Raw genomic sequence first — 18210 nt, forward strand, 5'->3', positions numbered from 1 at the left:
AAAAAAAAAAAAAAAAAGAAAAAAAAAGAGGGTGTACAGACGGGAGTTGTGTTGCAACTTATGACTGAGGGAAATGGTTTAATACAAGCATGCTATCAGATTGTATTAGAAGTAGATATTAGATTGATATTAGATACCGGATTGTTACTGCTATTTCTGTACAAATAAAACTATATTATGAATGTAAGTAAGGTGTGTAAATTGGAGGCCTACTTACACTGGAGTGTATGGAGCTGGACTGGTAAAACATAACAGTGTGCAAATTACCTCAATGGCTGCATGACACCAAAAAGGAATGGGCAACTAAAGTTTCCATTAATGATTAAAGGTACAGTAAACCACCACACCTGTAACTTACCAAAGGACTGAATTAATTTGGTGGGAAATGTATGCCCCTTAGTAGGTAGCTTGGTATATTTTTTTTTTTTTTTTTTGAGACAAGGTCTCACTCCAGTTCCCCAGGCTGGAGTACAGTGGCAGGATCTCAGCTCACTGCAGCCTTGACCCCCCCAGGCTCAGGTGATTCTTCCACCTCAGCTTCCCGAGTAGCTGGAACTACAGTTGTGCAACACCACACCCGGCTAATTTTTTTTATTTTTAGTAGAGATGGGGTCTCACTATGTTGCCTAGCCTGATCTCGAACTCCTGGACTCAAGCAATCCACCTGCCTCGGCCTCCCAGAATGCTGGGATTACAGGCTTGAGCCACTGCGCTTGGCCTGTGCTCTATTTTTAGAGTGGGTAACAATTGTTTACTCTCGTTGTTACTAGTATTAGAGCTCTTTTCTCACCTTCTTTTAGTAGACATCCTGTTTTGGAGAATATTCTTAACAAAAATTCTCATTTTTCAATTTTCTCTTGGAGTAGAGATGTAGTTAAGTTCCCCTACCCTCAAAATATCTATCCCTATACCCCAAAGATCTCTCTTGTCCTGAATCAGAGTGTCTCTGGGCTTTTATTGAACCTCTCACTGCCACTAAGCCCTAGTGTGAACATGACTAAAAGGCTGTTCAATTAGCTTGGGAATGTGGGAAATTTAACAGCATTTTAGTTATTTGGCATCAGTCAGGAGACTAGCTTTATCTCTTTTTGGGGAATGGGGATGCATACAATCAGGAAGCTGTAGGAAGAGAGGATATTATTTGTCTTGGAGAGAAGGCTGAAAGTATATAAAAAGCCTCTGAGACCATGATATGTTATTTCATTTCTGAGACTGAAAGGTAGATCACTGTAGGAAGTTTTGGATATGAAAATTTTCTAGTTAAAAAAAAATGAGTTTCAAGATGTAACATCTTTGGAACTCTTATTTTATGACTGATATATGTGTGTGCCAGAGACCAACTGTCCCAATTCATCTGGGATTGAGGAGTTTCTAGAGGCATGGGACTTTTCAGTGCTAAAACTGGGACAGTCTCAGGCAAACTGGGATGATGAATCCACCGTAGTGCCTGATTCTTTGCTACATACTTCATATATATTCTTATTTAATCCCCCCAACAATCCATGATATATATATTCAGGCTGGGTGCGGTGGCACACGCCTGTAATCCCAGCACTTTGGGAGGCTGAGGTATGCAGATCATTTGAGGTTAGGAGTTCGAGACCAGACTGTGCAACTAGATGAAACCCTGTCTCCACTAAAAATACAAAAAAATTAGCTGAGTGTGGTGGCGCATGCCTGTAATCCCACCTACTAGAGAGGCTGAGGCAGGAGAATTGCTAGAACCTGGGAGGCGGAGGTTACAGGGAGCTGAGATCGTGCCACTGCACTCTAGCCTGGGCGACAGAGCAAGACTTCGTCTCAAAAAAAAAAAAAAGATAGATATTCAAGGTAATATAGCTAATTAACAGAGCCATGAATTGAACCAGATCTGCAGAGCCAGAGCAATTAATCATTAAGCTACGGTGACTCTTCAAAAGGGTGATGAAAGAGAGCCCTTTGATATGAGAATAAACTCAAGGTGGGGAGAGGGTTGGAATGGATTTGTAATGAAATCTGTTTTGGTAGGTTCATCCTGACAAAAATCATCATCCCCGGGCTGAGGAGGCCTTCAAGGTTTTGCGAGCAGCTTGGGACATTGTCAGCAATGCTGAAAAGCGAAAGGAATATGAGATGTAAGTTGGAGATGGGAAATCATCAGATAATGGTAAATGAAAAATCCTCAATAGGAGAGACATCTGGACTTGGGGGTGGAGGCTCGTTGAGGTGGAGAGAACTGAAGTCACTTGTCTTTCTCGCTAGACGGGCCTCAAGAGGCCAATTGATGTGTCTCCCTTTGTCCCTCCCTCAATACCTTCTGACTTACAAAGTGTTTCTTCTCTTAGGAAACGAATGGCAGAGAATGAGCTGAGCCGGTCAGTAAATGAGTTTCTGTCCAAGCTGCAAGATGACCTCAAGGAGGCAATGAATACTATGATGTGTAGCCGATGCCAAGGAAAGCATAGGTATGAAATAGAAGGAGAGGGATGGGACAATCACAGCTCAGGGATTAGGTAACCAAAGATCTTCCTAGTGAGTATTGGTAATTATGAGTTACATCTGTATCTCATAATTAGTAAAAAGACCCTTAAGTTTCTACCTTTGTCATATTGTCAAGAGATTGACTATTTTGATTAGCACTAAGAAAAATTGGCTTTAAGATAGAACATTGAAGGCATATGAAATATCTAAGTGGGGGTAATTTTAGATGTTTCAGCCCTATTTGTGAATAATGGTAAGACTACTAGTAATGCCCTAAGTAGGCTTGACAAATTATTAAAGAACTATCCTGCCGGGCGTGGTGGCTCAAGCCTGTAATCCCAGCACTTTGGGAGGCCGAGACGGGCGGATCACAAGGTCAGGAGATCGAGACCATCCTGGCTAACACAGTGAAACCCTGTCTCTACTAAAATACAAAAAACTAGCCGGGCGAGATGGCGGGCGCCTGTAGTCCCAGCTACTCAGGAGGCTGAGGCAGGAGAATGGCGTGAACCCGGGAGACGGAGCTTGCAGTGAGCTGAGATCCGGCCACTGCACTCCAGCCTGGGCGACAGAGCGAGACTCCGTCTCAAAAAAAAAAAAAAAAAAAAGAACTATCCTTTTGTTGGTTGCAGGAGGTTTGAAATGGACCGGGAACCTAAGAGTGCCAGATACTGTGCTGAGTGTAATAGACTGCATCCTGCTGAGGAAGGGGACTTTTGGGCAGAGTCAAGCATGTTGGGCCTCAAGATCACCTACTTTGCACTGATGGATGGAAAGGTGTATGACATCACAGGTACTCTCTGTCCTCTAGAAATACAGGCTCATACTTCCTGATCTTTTATGTGCTCTAAACTGCAATGTTTTGGCTAATTATTTCTCATGTTTACAGAGTGGGCTGGATGCCAGCGTGTAGGTATCTCCCCAGATACCCACAGAGTCCCCTATCACATCTCATTTGGTTCTCGGATTCCAGGCACCAGAGGGCGGCAGAGGTAGGTGGTATTTCTGGCAATAATCTACCCACTATTTCAGTTTTGAATACGGTTTCAGATGGCCTGCTTTTTAGGACACTCAGGGGCCTTATTTTCTAGGAAGTTTGGGAACTGGTAGGTATATCTAGCTTTAGGTAACCATATGACTCTAACATCTCTTGCCTTATTTCTGTTTTATCTCAGAGCCACCCCCGATGCCCCTCCTGCTGATCTTCAGGATTTCTTAAGTCGGATCTTTCAAGTACCCCCAGGGCAGATGCCCAATGGGAACTTCTTTGCAGCTCCTCAGCCTGCCCCTGGTGCCACTGCAGCTTCTAAGCCCAACAGCACAGTACCCAAGGGAGAAGCCAAACCGAAGCGGCGGAAGAAAGTGAGGAGGCCCTTCCAACGTTGACGCCCCTTCTCTTTCCTCAAAACAATGTCAGGGAGTCAAAAGGGCTGTGTACAGCACAGGATGGAGTTTGATTTATCCCTCCTCCCCCAACACCTAGGAACTGAATCTTTTTTTTGTTTTGTTTTGTTTTTGAGAGACGGAGTCTCGCTCTATTGCCCAGCTGGAGTGCAGTGGTGTAATCTCAGCTTACTGCAACCTCTGTCTCCTGGGTTCAAGCAATTCTCCCATCTCAGCCTCCTGAGTAGCTGGGATTACAGGCACACACCACCACACCTGGCCCAACTAATTCTTTTTTGTATTTTTAGTAGAGACGGCGTTTCACCATGTTGCCCAGGCTGGTCTCAAACTCCTGAGCTCAGGTGACCTACCCGTCTTGGCCTTCCAAAGTGCTGGATTACAGGCATGAGCCACCGCGCCTGGCCTGAATCTTGTCTTTTGACAATACCAAAGAAATAGGGGGTAGCTAGAGTAAAGAACCTAGGGCCTGGACCTGGGCTGGACAGTATATCCCTTTAGGTGTGGGAACTGGGTATTTCCCTGGGGTCTGTATGCCTTTTGTCTTGTCATTTGCTTTTAGGGCAGATGACACTTTTTCCCACCCTTTTAAAGCCACAAGTCTGTCTTCTTTCTTGACCCATTTCAGGAGGAGCCCTCTCCTTTACCCTGATATAATATTTAAAAGACAGAACAAGAAAGCATGTAGCCCTAATGATAGGAGATTGCCGCATAGAGTTTGGAGAGTGGAAACTGAATTTTCCCTCGACTTTCACTTTGTGGGTAAATCACCCAATTTTAGGCTCTTTTCTGCAAGGATGGCCAAAATTAATCATTTTTAAAAAGTAGATTCATGCCCACTGCCCTTGGGTGAGGGGGAAGGAGGCAGGGGTTCCCAGAAGCCCCCATGTGATTCAAGGGTTTGCATTTTTTTTTTTTAAGTTTGTTCGTATTTGTATGTACATACCTATTTAAAGCCAGGGGATTATCTTTCTATAAATGTATAACTGGTAACCTGTATCTTCCCTCTTTTTTGCCCATATAACTGGAGCCCTTTTTCTCATTTGAGAATCCCTTCCCTATGAAGTGTTAAGCTTAGAGTGAAGGGCACCTCCTACTGGACCAAAGGAGAGGGGACTGGAGAATTGTTTTAAGTTTTATACATTAGGTCAGTATTCCATCTTCCTACCCCCAGCCTTATGAGGACAGCTCTCTGCCCTTCCTGCTGATTAAACTGCAGCTATAGCTGGAAAAAATCATTATAAGAAAAATACACAGCAAAACAGAGCTGGAAGGGGAAAGATGTAATCACCGAACAAGCTGCCCAAATGGCTTCCTGCTATGGAGCAGAGTGATTTGGCCCTTACTTCACCTGCCTTCCTGATTCAAAGAAACTTGCCGCTGGCAGGACTAGGCCCAGGAGCCCCATTTGCCAATCTCTTCTCTTCTTGGGAGTCTGGGAAAGGTTGTATAGTTCTCACGCTTTCAAGGTGTAGAAGACAGTATGGAGAATAAGAGAAGGATGTTTTATAGTCCTCTGTTTCACTGCCTTCCCCATGCCCATGGAGCTGTCCCAAAACCCATCCCTCAGTATTTGTTGATGCCAAAGACACGAACCCCATGGAACTGGGGCAACTTTGGCAGCAGTACACTGAGCAATGAGGCTGTGTTGATGAGGAAGTGAGCAGCATCATACTTGGTGTAGAAGCTGGTCAGGAGATAGCTGGGGAGAGAAAAAAATAGGGTGAGTGAGGTTGGCCTTCCCTATCCATATTCTTTTTTTTTTTTAAAGAGACAGTTCTGTTTCCCAGGTTGGAGTGCAATGGCTACTCACAGGTGTGATACGTGCAGTACAACCTCAAATTCCTGGGCTCAAACAATCCTTCTGCCATAGCCTCCCAGGTAGCTGGGACTCCAGGCATGCACCACAGTGCCCTGCTCTTTCTCTTCTATTTTAAATGACCAGTTTTACTGTATATTTACTGTTCTAGATTATCTAAAACTATTCCAGCTATATCAACAGCATTTACTTTGGGGTTCAGGAGATAGCACCTTTAACTGGAGACTATAAGTCAGTATCTGTTAATTGTTAATGACATGGCACATGACGGCTGAAGCTATTTGTCTGTATGACTGTTAAGAGTCCTCTTTGCTTCCACTCCCTACAGTGTTTTTGAAGATTACTATTAGTTCTGCCTTGATTTACTTATTTTGGCAGTGTAAAATCATTTGGTTTTATTTGGCACTTATCTTTTCTAAGTCCCTTCATTTCCTTACTACCAAGGAGGCAGCAAGGAATGCTTGATTACAGCATTGACTTCTACATTTTACTGCTCTCTGTAGACTTAGAACTAGCATACCTTAATATCTTCAAAGGGTTTTAGATGGGTAGTCTGTTTTTTAACAGCTTCCCTATGGGCCTTTCTACCTGGCTCTTGGAGCTCTTTCTAACCCAGCATATCCTCATTTCGCCCATAGACTCACAGCACAATAGGAGAGATGCTGAGGAACTTGCGGGAGGAGGTAAACTGGAGCCCATAGTCCATTTGCTCCCAGTGTGTCAGTAGACGAGCCTTTCCTTGGTCAGGAGTCTCAAAGGGTGTCCCTTTCACCGTATGAAGGAAGACATACATAGCCTGGGAACAGGGAAGGTGGCAGTGTGAGGGGCAGAAAGTAGTTCTTCAGTCAAAGAATTATGTTAAGATCCCAAAAGGAACACATAAATCCCCAAACAATTGGTGATTTTATTTTGCTTTTGGTCGGGAAACCCTGGGGTGGGTACAAGGCTGCGGTTTAGTGCTCACCAGGTTATGGATGACGTTGGTCAGGGTCCAGACAACAGGAATGCTGAAGAAGGGGATGCTGAGTAGAACCACATGCAGCAGTCCTACCAAGATGATGTAGGCCAGCCAGATGCCTCGGCTATTCATCACTCGAGTGTTGGGGTTTACTTCGCTGTGTGCCACCCCCACATTCATCCTAGCCATAATGGGGGATCAGGCAGGAGTCCAACTCAGTTTTTTTCTCAACCCCTCTTTGAGCTTTCTCCCAGCTGTCTCTCAGATAGCCCCAATTCCCTGAACTCTATTGGGAATGAAGAACTTACCCATCATGCAGAAAATAAAAACTGAAAACTTGGGGAAAACTTTAAAAGACAAGAAGAGTCCTTACTACATTTTAGAGACATAGTCATTTTTGCTCTGATCTTTACACTTCAACTGTAACATGAAGGTGTATGTAGACTTGGGGCACTCCCTTCAGTGAGCGAGGGAAATAGGAGTATCTAACTTTCCTGAAGAAGTTAATAACCATTAAGAGGTCACGCACACCCAGTATTCCAGGAGAAAGTCATGGAATCATCAAAGAACCACTAAGAAGGGATGGCAGAGTAAAGCTCACTCTGGTCCCCACTTTGTTCTCTGGGGCTTGTCCACCTCCTCTCACACCTCCGTGGCATGTAAGCAGTCAGCATCCCCATTACTTCTCTCAAGCGTGGGGCACGACAACAACTTGCCCACGGCTTCTGGACTGGGTTCGGAAGGGACCTGAGCTCAACGCCTGGAGAGATGGAGCCTTGGCTCTAACTCCAGGGGCGGCAGTGATTATTATCTGAACTTGGTTCTTTAAAATTGTGGTAGCTCTTAAGCTGATGATGTCTGGTTAGGAAGCGGCTGTTGCCCGCCCCAGCCCCACCGCCAGTTCCTTAAGCCCGCCCCATGCCCCTCCCAGCTTCCTCCTCACGTTCGTCGGTTTTTTCAGGGCTCCCTTCAGCGCTCCCCTCTCAATATTTAGGTCACCGCTTCCTCGGCGCCCCTTTCGTCTCCCACCATTTTTCCTCAGCAACCGTTACGGTCTTTGCAGCCCCTACCTGCCAGCTCAGATCCCCGTCCCGGCTACAGGCGCAGCGCCGGCTACCACACCTGAAGTCTCCAGGAAGTAACGCCTCCCCGTCTGCCCCTTTCCTATTGGGGGAACAGAATCAGCGCTGCCACCACCCATTGGTTGGTGATCTGTAATGCGATGCACAGTTGGTTACCATTTCTGTCGTTCTCAAGATACAATGCCCGCCCCTTTCCCTGTTCCACCTTTTGAAAGCGGTGGGGAAAGCTGCCTAGAGAAGTGAGAACGACGTCAGCTATTGACCAATGGGAAGAGTTGATGGTATGGCGTGGGAGCAAGAGTGAGAACGATTGGTCAGCCTTGCATCTCTACGCCTAAGGCGGGAGCTCCTGGAGGCGGAGGCAGCCGGTGGGGGCCTAGTGGTGTGAGGAGTAACAAGATGGCGACCGAAACGGTGGAGCTCCATAAGCTGAAGGTACAGTGAATCGGGGAAGAGCTGAGTTGGTCTTTTCTAGGAACTGAATTCTACAGGGTGGCTTGCGCCTTCTCCTACGTGTTGTCTTTGCAGCCTTTTCCACTTCGTTTTTCGGCTCCCACTGTAGCTCTTTTGTGCCACCCTTCCACACTACGCCTTCCCTAATTTCCCATTTCTCCTCACGGTTTTACTGCTATATTTATTTGTTATTTCTGCTCCCTTCATCTTTGTATCGTCCGTCATCCTTCCCCATCGGGTTGTGTAAGTGCCTTCTACCTGTTATACTCCTCCTTGCTTTTCAGGGCTACATTACGTCAGTTGGTCCCTCCTGTTTGCTCCATGTCGGACCCAGGATCCGTTTTTCTTCCCTGGGATGATGTTTCCTGTCTGTCGTCCGAAGCTGAGATTCCCCTGTTAGCAAATGGTGGCATTTTTGTGTATTTCTCTCTAAATAGGTCCCAGACACTCAGAAAATACTTCCACTCCCCTCAGGCCGAATTTTGAAACCAGGGAGAGGCCTCTCAGAAAAGATCGGTCTCGCCTTAGAAGCCTGGGATTGAGGAGACCTTGAGAATAGTACAAGTACAGACACCTCAGATTTAAAAGTTTTCGAGTTCTCTCACGCGGCTCTCGGCCCGCCAGCCTTCCTCACACACCATCTCCTACCACCAGAGAGAACTCATACCTGCAATATTTGGGAAAAACAGTTCCAAGGTTAAGATTATCTCTTTTCCATTTCATATCTCGGATGGGGCCTGCATCTCCTGGTGTTACCATTGGCTGACACTGAATCACAGAAGCTGTTTTAAATTGTCTTATGAGAATCTTGGTAGTTTTCTCACACTTAGATATATAAAAACGTTAAAAATATATTAAAAAGAAGAAAACTTTAAAAAGCATTTTCTTTAAGGGTAAATTAAGATAATCTTGATTGTGGTTTCACAAGTAGTTTTCTCATTACATGTTTTGGACAAACCAGGCTGATATAGCTGAAACTGAAAAGTGATCCTTTAAAGCTTGAAGAGTTTTTTTTGTTTTGTTTTGTTTTTGTTGTTGTTGTTGTTTAAGAAAGCTTAAGGATAGTAAGGGTAGGGAGAGGACCCTTCTTTAGTCACTTGTTAGTTGACCCCAATTAGTCTTTCTGTGAAAGCTGGTGTTTTTCTTACTCTTGGATTCTAAACTCTATTAGTGGATTTTTGTGTTATTCTGGAGTTATTATTAACTTGATGGTACTGAAATGCATAGATCATATCAGTGGTCTCCTGATATTGTGATGAGTAAAAAAAAAAAAATTGAGCAATCATCTCCACTTTGTGTATATATACTGTACTTATAGAAATTGTATACTTCCGTACTGTTATAAAACATACACAGAAAAGGAATTTTTGAATGAGATAAAAAGGAACTATGAATAGAAGAGCTAATATTTTCTTCCTATTTGTCCTATTTTTGAAATCCCTGAAGTAAGTCACCAGCTGCCCGATGACTTACTTGCATTTATAGGTTGTGTTGGTTTATGGAGTTCCTCCTTTCATCAAATCTGTATTTGTCAGGTCTATGTTAAATTTGTATTTGATTGGATAAGTAACTTTTACATAAAGTCCTCTGACCTGATTTTAGTGTTACAGTCTAAGAGAACATTAGGCATTCCTGTCAGCCTAAAAAGGACTCGCTCTTTAATCACATTTGCTTGTCTTTGCTTTTTCTCTAGAGCACTTCTTAACCTTTTGGAGGTCACAGATATCTTTGAAACTCTGATGAAAGGTATGGACCCTCTCCCCAGAAAAAGGCATGTACACATATTTTGCATGCAGTTTGAGGGGCTTCGTAAAACTACCTTGTAGCCCTGAGGAGTCCATGGACCTCTGGTTAAGAACTCATGCCTTTGGCTGGGCGTGGTGGCTCACACCTGTAATCCTAGCACTTTGGGAGGCCGAGGCGGGCGGATTGCTTGAGGCCAGGAGTTCGAGACCAGCCTGGGCAACATGGCGAAACCCCGCCTCTACCAAAAACGCGAAAATTAGCCAGGTGTGGTGGCAAGTGCCTATAGTCCCAGCTACTGAGGAGGCTGAGGCACAAGACTCGCTTGAGCCCGGAATGGAGGTTGCAGTGAGCCGAGATGGTGCACTGCACTCCTGCCTGGGGGACAGTGAGACTCCTTCTCGAAAAGAAAAAAAGAACTCATGCCTTTGATTCTGATTTTTAGGGCGGTTAATGTTCCACTGGCGATCTTGATGCAATGATCCTGACTTCTGGGTTGACTTGGGGTTTTATTGCCTTTAAAAAAAATCTTGGCTGGGCCCAGTAACCCACACCTCTAATCCAAACTCTTTGGGAGGTGGAGGCCAGTAGTTTGAGACCAGCTTAGGCAACATAGTGAGACCCTGTCTCTACAAAAAATTAAAAAATTAGCTGGGCGTGGTGGCGCACACCTGTAGTCCCAGCTCCTCAAGAGGCTGAGGTGGGAGGATTGCTTGAGCCTGGAAGGCCAAGGCTGCGGTGAGCTGTGTGATAATTGCTCCACTGCACTTCAGCCTGGGTGACAAAGGGAGACCTTGTCTCAAAAAAAAAAGAAAGAAAAGAAAAAAATATCTCCATTGTCATAAAGAGAATTTTGGGCTTTGGTATGGAACTTCAGGGGAAGGGAATACCTTTGAAGCAGGAAGGAAACATAGTATGTATCTGAGTTGATATGTAATGTCATATCAACAGCAAATTTCTGAGGATTTTGTAGAAATGCATTTTTTTTTTTTTTTCATTGAGATGGAGTCTTCCTCTGTCGCCCAGGCTGGAGTGCAGTGGCAAGATCTTGGCTCACTGCAACCTCCGCCTCCCAGGTTCAAGCGATTCTCATGCCTCAGCTTCCGGAGTAGCTGGGATTACAGGCATGTGCCACCATGCCTGACTAATTTTTGTATTTTTAGTAGAGACGAGGTTTCACCATGTTGTTGGCCCGGCTGGACTTGAACTACTGACCTCAGGTGATCCTCTTGCCTTGGCCTCCCAAAGTGCTGGGATTATAGGCATGAGCCACCGCACCTGGCCCATTCTAACACATTTGGAAAGAGAGATTGAACTGTGGATGAAAATGGCTTGAACTGGAACGGTATCAAATATCCAGTCAAACATCAGAAAAGGAACTATTGCAGAGGAGAGGAGAAAGTGGTAGTGGTGTCAGAGTGTTGAGAATAGTGAGACATTTGTATTGAAAAGTGAAGTGAGGAAATACATTGGCAGTTGAAGATAGTTTGGAAAGGAAAATAGGTAAACTCTAAAGGTAAATCAAGAGTGATGTTGGAAAGGGCTTTCTAAGTTGTATAAGGGATTCTGGCCTTTGTCATGTAGTAAGTAGGGCTGGGAGCCTTTGGAAGTTTGAAAGGAAGAGCTTGATGTGATCAGCTTGTATTCTGTTGGCAGATGGGATTTGTAGGGGGAGTGATTTCACCACTTAGATGTTTATTTTTAGAGTCATTCCCCTGCTTAAAACCTTTAAATTGTGTCCCTGCCAGTCTCTGCAGCATAGTTACTAACACTTCAGCTACTGCGGCCTTATTTTATTTCATTTCTTCAGAATGGTTGTCTTCATCAGTTGCTAACACTTAGCATTTATTATGTGGCAAAGCACTGTTTGAAACCATTTGCATGCACTGATTTAATTCTCATAATAATCCCATAAGGTAAATATCTGTATTATCCTCATTTGAAAATCGGAAAAACTGTAGCTCAGAGAGAGTAACTGAGTAACTTGCCTTAGGTTGCACAGCTAATATGTGGTATATTAAATCCAAGCAGGCTGGGCGCAGTGGCTCATGCCTGTAATCCCAGTACTTTGGGAGGCTGAGGAGGGTGGATCACCTGAGGTCGGGAGTTCGAGACCAGCCTGACCAATATGCAGAAACCCCGTCTTTACTAAAAATACAAAATTAGCTGGGCGTGGTGGCGCATGCCTGTAATCCCAGCTACTCGGGAGGCTGAGGCAGGAGAATCGCTTGAACCTGATAGGCGGAGGTTGCGGTGAGCCGAGATGGTGCCATTGCTCTCCAGCCTGGGCAACAAAAGTGAAACTCCGTCTCAAAAAAAAAAAAAAAAAAACAAATCCAGGCAGCCTATCTCCAGAATTCCTGTTCTTAATCATCGTACACTGCTTCTCCTTCTTACCTCAACCCAGAACCTTCACATATGCTGCAGTTGGAGTTTTCTTTTGGCTGTAGTACTTCTGCCAGCCTTCCTCCCTAACACCTTTATCTAATTAGTTACTACACCCCTTTCAGGTGTTTCACTCAAATATTATTTACCCAAGGAAGCTTTCTCTGTTCTATCCACACACATGGTCAGGCCACTTTTTATATAGTTTCATAGGACCCTGTATGTTCTTTAAAAATCAGCTGAACATGCCGGGCGCAGTGGCTCATGCCTGTAATCCCAGCACTTTGGGAGGCCGAGGTGGGCGGATCATGAGGTCAGGAGTTCAAGACCAGTCTGACCAACGTGGTGAAACCCCGTCTCTACTAAAAATACCAAAATTAGCCAGGCCTGGTGGTGCGCACCTGAAACCCCAGCTACTCGGGAAACTGAGGCAGGAGAATCTCTTGAACCCGGGAGGCAGAGGTTACAGGAGCTGAGATCGCGCCATTGCACTCCAAGTCTGAGCAACAGAGTGAGACTCTGTCTCAAAAAAAAAAATCAACTAAACACTATCTGATCAATGATTGGCTTGTTCCCTCCCTGCAAGATTGTAAGCTCCGAATGGGAAGGACTCTCTGTTTTGCTCATGATTATTTCCCTGTATCCAAGATAATACTTGATACACAGTAGGCGCTCAATAATGATTTGTCGAGTGAATAAGCATGTCAAGAGTTCAAAAGAATGGGAATGAATTTGAAAGACATTTAGGATGTAGTAGAATTTCAAGTATTTATGGATCAGTTAGATATGGGAAGAATGAAAGATGACTCCAGGGTTTGGGCAGTGATACCTTTAGTCTGGGTTGGGAGGAGAAGAAGCCAGTTTTGTGCAGAAGAGATAAGTTCAGTTTGAGGCTTAAGTGTCTGTGGGACATGCATTTGGAGATGTCAGGTAGTCAGTTGGAAACGTGGGTCTTTCACTCAAGAGCTGAAAGCTGATGATGCAGACTTGGTTTATTCAGAAAATATGGAGCACCTGCCATGTCCCAGTTACTGTGGGTGACAGAGATACAGCAGTGAACAAGACAGACAAAATCCTTGCTCTCATAGAGCTTGTATTTTACTGAGGGAAGGCAAAATAAAAAGTAAAATTTATGGTATGTCAAATGGTGATTGATAAGGCACATAGAGAAAAATAGGAGAAAGGAATAGGGAATACAATGGGGAGGGTATGGTAATTTTAAGTAGGGTGACTGGGGAAGGCCTCATTAACAAGGAGATGATTACAAAAAGACTTTAAGGAGGTGAAGGAATGAGCTATGTGCAAAGTGTTAGAGGAATAGTACAAGACCAGTTTGGCTTATCAGAGTGAGCAATGGTAATTAGATAATGGTAGGGGAGGGCAAACTTGTAGGACCTTTTAGGTGACAGGATTCAGCCTTTTACCCTTAGTGAGATAGGAAACCAGTGGATGATGTTTGACTAGAGGAGTGACATGTTCTGACTTAAATTTTCAAACAATCACTGTTACTTTGTTGAGAATAAGTTGTAGTGAGGCAAGGGCTGAAGAGTTTTGACAATAATCTGTATGAAAGAAAGACTAGAGTAGTAGTGTTTGCAGTGGTGAGAAGGGTTTGATTCTGAATATATTTTAAAGATAATGCTGATAAACTTTGCTACTGATTGAGATCAGGAAGTGAATTAGCCTTTGATATAAGTGGAATGACAAGAGGCACAAAGAAGGAATCTTAGTGAATATTTATGGGTTTGGGTGGAAGAAGAGCTAGCAAGGAGGCTGAGGAGAAGAGAATGAAAGAAAGAAGTGCCAAGACTTTGGCAGTTAATATTGGGCATAAATGAGAGATACTTGAGCTGGTATATTGGCCTACTATTTACAAGCTGTGGTTTGTTTGTTTTTTGAGACAATGTCTTGCTTTTTCTCCCAGGCTGGAGTGTAGTGGCATAATCAGGGGTCACTGCAGCCTCACTCAGTCTTCCTGGACTCAAGTGATCCACCTCAGCCCCTGCTCCCACCCAGTAGGTGGGACTACAGGGGCACATCACCACACCTGAACTGTGTATTTTTAAATTTTCTTGTAATTTCCAAGTCTCCCTGTGTTGCCCAGGCTGGCCTCAAACTCCTGGCTTTGAGCAATCCTCCCACCTCAGCCTCCCAAAGTAATGGGATTACAGGCATGAGCCACCACATCTGGCCAAGCTGTGTGATATTTAAGCAAGTTATTGAATTTCTTTAAGCCTAATTGTAATACCAACCACTTAGGTTCCTTGTAAAGATTTTGAGTTCCTATCATATATGTTATAGGTGATATAAAACATTTCTGCCGTCAATTTACAAACTATACGTTGACATAACATGAAAAAGATGATTTCTTTTTTTTTTTTTTGAGACGGACTCTTGCTCTGTCAACCAGGCTGGAGTGCAATGGCGTGGTCTTGGCTCACTGCAACCTCTGCCTCCTGGGCTCAAGCCCTTCTCCTCCTGCCTCAGCCTCCCGAGTAGCTGGAATTACAGGTGCCTGCCACCACGCCCAGCTAATTTTTGTATTTTTAGTAGAGACAGGGTTTCACCACGTTGGCCAGGCTGGTCTTGAACTCCTGACCTCAGGTGATCCACCCACCTTGGCCTCCCAAAGTGCTGGGAATATAGGTGTGAGCCACCACGCCTAGCCAACATGAAAAATATTTCTGATAAAATATTTTAATCAAAATTGGCCAGGTGTGGTGGCTCACACCTGTAATCCCAGCCCTTTGAGAGGCTGAGGTGGGAAGATCACCTGAGGTCAGGAGTTCAAGACCAGCCTGACCAACATGGTGAAATCCCATCTCTTCTAAAAATACAAAATTAGCTTGGCATGGTGGTGTGCGCCTGTAATCCCAGCCACTCGGGAGGCTGAAGCAGGAGAATTGCTTGAACCAGAGAGACGGAGGTTGCAGTGAGCCAAGATTGTGCCACTGCACTCCAGCCTGAATGACAAGGGTGAAACTTGAGTCTCAAAAAAAAAAAAAAAAAAAAAAAAATTCAAGATCAATTAATTAGAAGAAATCACAGGGCAAGCTGGGCATGGTGTCTCATGCCTATAATCCTAACCAGTCCTTGGGAGGCTGAGGCAGGAAGATCACTTGAGCCCAGGAGTTTAAGAACAGCCTGGGCAACATAGTTGAGACCTCATCTCTACAGGAAATCAAAAAATTAGTTGGCTGTGGTGGCACACACCTGTGGTCCCAGCTGTATAGGAGGCTGAGGCAGGAGGATTGTTTGAGCCCCAGAGGTCAAGGCTGCAGTGAGCCATGATCACACTGTTGCATTCCAGTCTGGGCAACAGAGCAAAACCCTGAGTCAAAATAAACATAAATAGAAATCACAGGGCAATGCATGATTAATGTCAAATGTATTATGGGGGTAAGTTGATATGTCCTTTCTCTGTGGGTTGGATAGGAAGAATAGAGAATGTTTTATTGACCCTGAAAAATAAGATTTAAAAAATTATTTGAATGGGTAATCATGCATAAGTTCACAAAAGAGTATGTGGTAAAAAGTTTCTTTCCTACACTTTTCCCAAACTAGCTTCCTCTTCTCAGATTCAACCAGTGTTAACTTACCTGTTTCTTCTCCAGGCATCTTGTTTATATACATTATACGGAGACGTGTGTGTATTATTTTTTACATTAATGTTAGTGTTCTATATAGAATGTTCTATAACTTTTTTTTTTTTTTGAGACAGGGTCTCCCCTCTGTCACCCAGACTGGAGTGCAGTGGTGTGATCATGGCTTACTGTAGCCTCAACCTCCTGGACTCAAGTGATCCGCCTACCTCCAGCCTCCCAAAGTGCTGGAGTCAAAACATTTCAAATCAAATCAAATCAGTTTAGAAAAATGGGGTAAGATTTTATGTTAGTCCTATTTTAAGTTTTAAAAGGTTTTATTTAGTTCTGCTAATGTAATTGTGCTGAAATATGTGCAAAAAGAAATGACATCATTTTCAGCTATTTTATGTTTTTATTAATCTGTTTCTCATTCATTCATTCATTCTTTTGAGGCTAGGTATCGCTGTGTTTGTTGCCCAGGCTGGAGTACAATGGTGTGATCACAGTGATATAGCAGCCTTGACCTCCCAGGTTCAAGCGTTCCTCCCACCTCGGCTTCCCTAGTAGTTGGGACCACAGGCGTGTGCTACCTTGTGTGACTAATTAAAAAATTTTTTTTTAAATTTTTTTTTTTTTAGGAACAGGGTCTCACTCTATTGCCCAGGCTGTTCTTGAACTCCTGGGCTCAAAGCTGTCCTCCTGCCTCAGCCTTCCAACGTGCAGGGACTACAGGCAAGAGCCACCATGCCCAGCCTCTGTTTCCCTTTTAAAATAATGTCCTAGTATATGAGAAGAACTCACTATATAACAAAAGAAGTAATACAACATTATGTAAAAGCTGTATGTAGGCTGAACGCAGTGGCTCACACCTCCCTACAAATGATATATGTAAATGTTAAGTGATCTGTAAGTGCTGGGATTACATATGACTTTTATTTTCCTCTAAACTTTTCAGAATTTTCTAACTATTCTACAGTGAACATAATACTTTTATAACAAACTAACAAAAAATTTAAAGTGTAATTAAAATCAAAAGACTTGTTCTCCAGGAAGTGGAAAGAAAATAAAGTATCAGTGTAAGAAAGAACAAGATTCTTTTAAAAAAAAAATTCTTTTTTTGGAGACGGAGTCTCGCTCTGTCACCCAGGCTGAAATGCAGTGGTACGATTTCGGCTCACTGCAGGCTCCGCCTCCCAGGTTCATGCCGTTCTCCTGCCTCAGCCTCCCGAGTAGCTGGGACTACAGGTGCCCCCCATCACGCCCAGCTAATTTTTTTTTTTTTTGTATTTTTAGTAGAGACAGGGTTTCACCATGCTAGCCAGGATGGTTTCAATCTCTTGACTTCATGATCCGCCCGCCTCGGCCTCCCAAAGTGCTGGGATCACTCCCAAAGGCGTGAGCCACCGTTCCCGACCAAAAAACCTTTTTTTTTTTAAATAGAGATGGCATCTCATGGTGTTGCCCAGGCTGGTCTCAAACTTCTGGGTTCAGGTAGTCCTCCTGCCTTGGCCTCACAAGGGACTGGGATTGTAAGCATGAACCACTAAAGTCAAGTTTCTTACTTAATAAATGGACATTAAAGATGACTTATAATGTTATTTAAGGAATGGTTCACAGGCCTCTGCTGGTCCATGAACTAGCTGTTCCTGGTTAGTGGTGAGATAAATACAAAAATTGAGTGTAAGGTTTTAGAAAGTTTTATAGCAGTTTGATAACACTGCGATATCCAAGTGTGCGCTCATTTTTGTAGTAATTGATTTTTATTGTTATTGCAAAAGTATTGCTCCATGACCTGATTGGAATGTTGTAAAAAGCAACCTTATCAGCCTATCTATTTAAAAATACATTGAGCTGGGCACAGTGGTGTGTACCTGTAGTCACAGCTGGAGGTTGGGGTGGAAGGATTAGTTGAGTTCAATAGTTTAAGTTCAGCCTGAGCAACATGGCGAGACCACTGTCTCTAAAAATAAATAAAGAAAATAAAAATACATTGATTTGTGAAACTATGAAATCTGAGACCAGTGATTTAGTACTTATTAAATATAAAGCACTTACTAGCTGTCAGGCACTGTTCTAAATGCTTTATAGAATTTTTGATTTAAGGCCGGGTGCGGTGGCTCCTACCTGTAATCGCAACACTTTGGGAGGCCGAGGCAGGCGAATCACAAGGTCAGGAATTCGAGACCAGCCTAGCCAATATGGTGAAACCCCGTCTCCACTAAAAATACAAAAATTAAATGGGTACGGTGGCGTGTGCCTGTAGTCCCAGCTAGTCGGGAGGCTGAGGCAGGAGAATCACTTGAACCCAGGGGGCAGAGGTTGCAG

General features: G+C 43.9%; 3 protein-coding genes across 7 annotated transcripts in view; 2 read left to right on the forward strand and 1 right to left on the reverse strand.

Moving 5' to 3' along the window:
- Positions 1-4857, forward strand: part of DNAJC14 (DnaJ (Hsp40) homolog, subfamily C, member 14) — a 10091-nt gene extending 5234 nt beyond the window's left edge. Inside the window, exons 4-8 of the mRNA XM_011926169.1 lie at positions 2008-2114; positions 2325-2444; positions 3093-3253; positions 3350-3452; positions 3636-4857. Of these exons, the coding sequence (XP_011781559.1) occupies positions 2008-2114; positions 2325-2444; positions 3093-3253; positions 3350-3452; positions 3636-3846 (702 nt within the window). The 3' untranslated portion in view covers positions 3847-4857. The remainder of the gene's footprint in view (positions 1-2007; positions 2115-2324; positions 2445-3092; positions 3254-3349; positions 3453-3635) is intronic.
- A 488-nt stretch (positions 4858-5345) lies between these two features.
- Positions 5346-7900, reverse strand: ORMDL2 (ORMDL sphingolipid biosynthesis regulator 2). 3 transcript variants are annotated; one of them, XM_011926166.1, is made up of 4 exons: positions 7709-7900; positions 6645-6819; positions 6325-6476; positions 5346-5563 (listed from the first exon to the last, which is right to left on the reverse strand). In XM_011926166.1, the coding sequence occupies exons 2-4, from the start codon at positions 6816-6818 to the stop codon at positions 5428-5430; spliced, it is 462 nt and encodes a 153-aa protein (XP_011781556.1). In that variant the 5' UTR covers position 6819; positions 7709-7900; the 3' UTR covers positions 5346-5427. The 3 variants fall into 3 exon arrangements, with proteins under 3 accessions (XP_011781556.1, XP_011781558.1, XP_011781557.1); XM_011926168.1 differs by having other exon boundaries at positions 7691-7742; XM_011926167.1 differs by lacking the exon at positions 7709-7900 and adding an exon at positions 7399-7491.
- A 170-nt stretch (positions 7901-8070) lies between these two features.
- The window catches only part of SARNP (SAP domain containing ribonucleoprotein), a 68922-nt gene continuing 58782 nt past the window's right edge, over positions 8071-18210 (forward strand). For all 3 annotated transcript variants that reach the window (XR_001000050.1, XM_011926171.1, XM_011926170.1), the window contains exon 1: positions 8071-8155. Coding sequence is in view for 2 of the 3 variants with exons in the window: in XM_011926171.1 (XP_011781561.1) it covers positions 8120-8155 (36 nt within the window). In the remaining variant the exon portion in view is untranslated. The remainder of the gene's footprint in view (positions 8156-18210) is intronic.

This window comes from Colobus angolensis, unplaced genomic scaffold, assembly GCF_000951035.1.
Source record: "Colobus angolensis palliatus isolate OR3802 unplaced genomic scaffold, Cang.pa_1.0 Scaffold67, whole genome shotgun sequence".
Taxonomy (NCBI): Eukaryota; Metazoa; Chordata; class Mammalia; order Primates; family Cercopithecidae; genus Colobus; species Colobus angolensis.

What these genes read in the sequence shown, in the direction of transcription:
- ORMDL2 (XM_011926166.1), bottom strand. Translation starts at nt 6,818, where the DNA reads ATGAATGTGGGGGTGGCACACAGCGAAGTAAACCCCAACACTCGAGTG. An exon ending in CCAACGTCATCCATAACCTG is followed by an intron (nt 6,477 to 6,644) that starts GTGAGCACTAAA and finishes CCCTGTTCCCAG; the next exon opens with GCTATGTATGTCTTCCTTCA. An exon ending in AGCATCTCTCCTATTGTGCT is followed by an intron (nt 5,564 to 6,324) that starts GTGAGTCTATGG and finishes TTCTCTCCCCAG; the next exon opens with CTATCTCCTGACCAGCTTCT.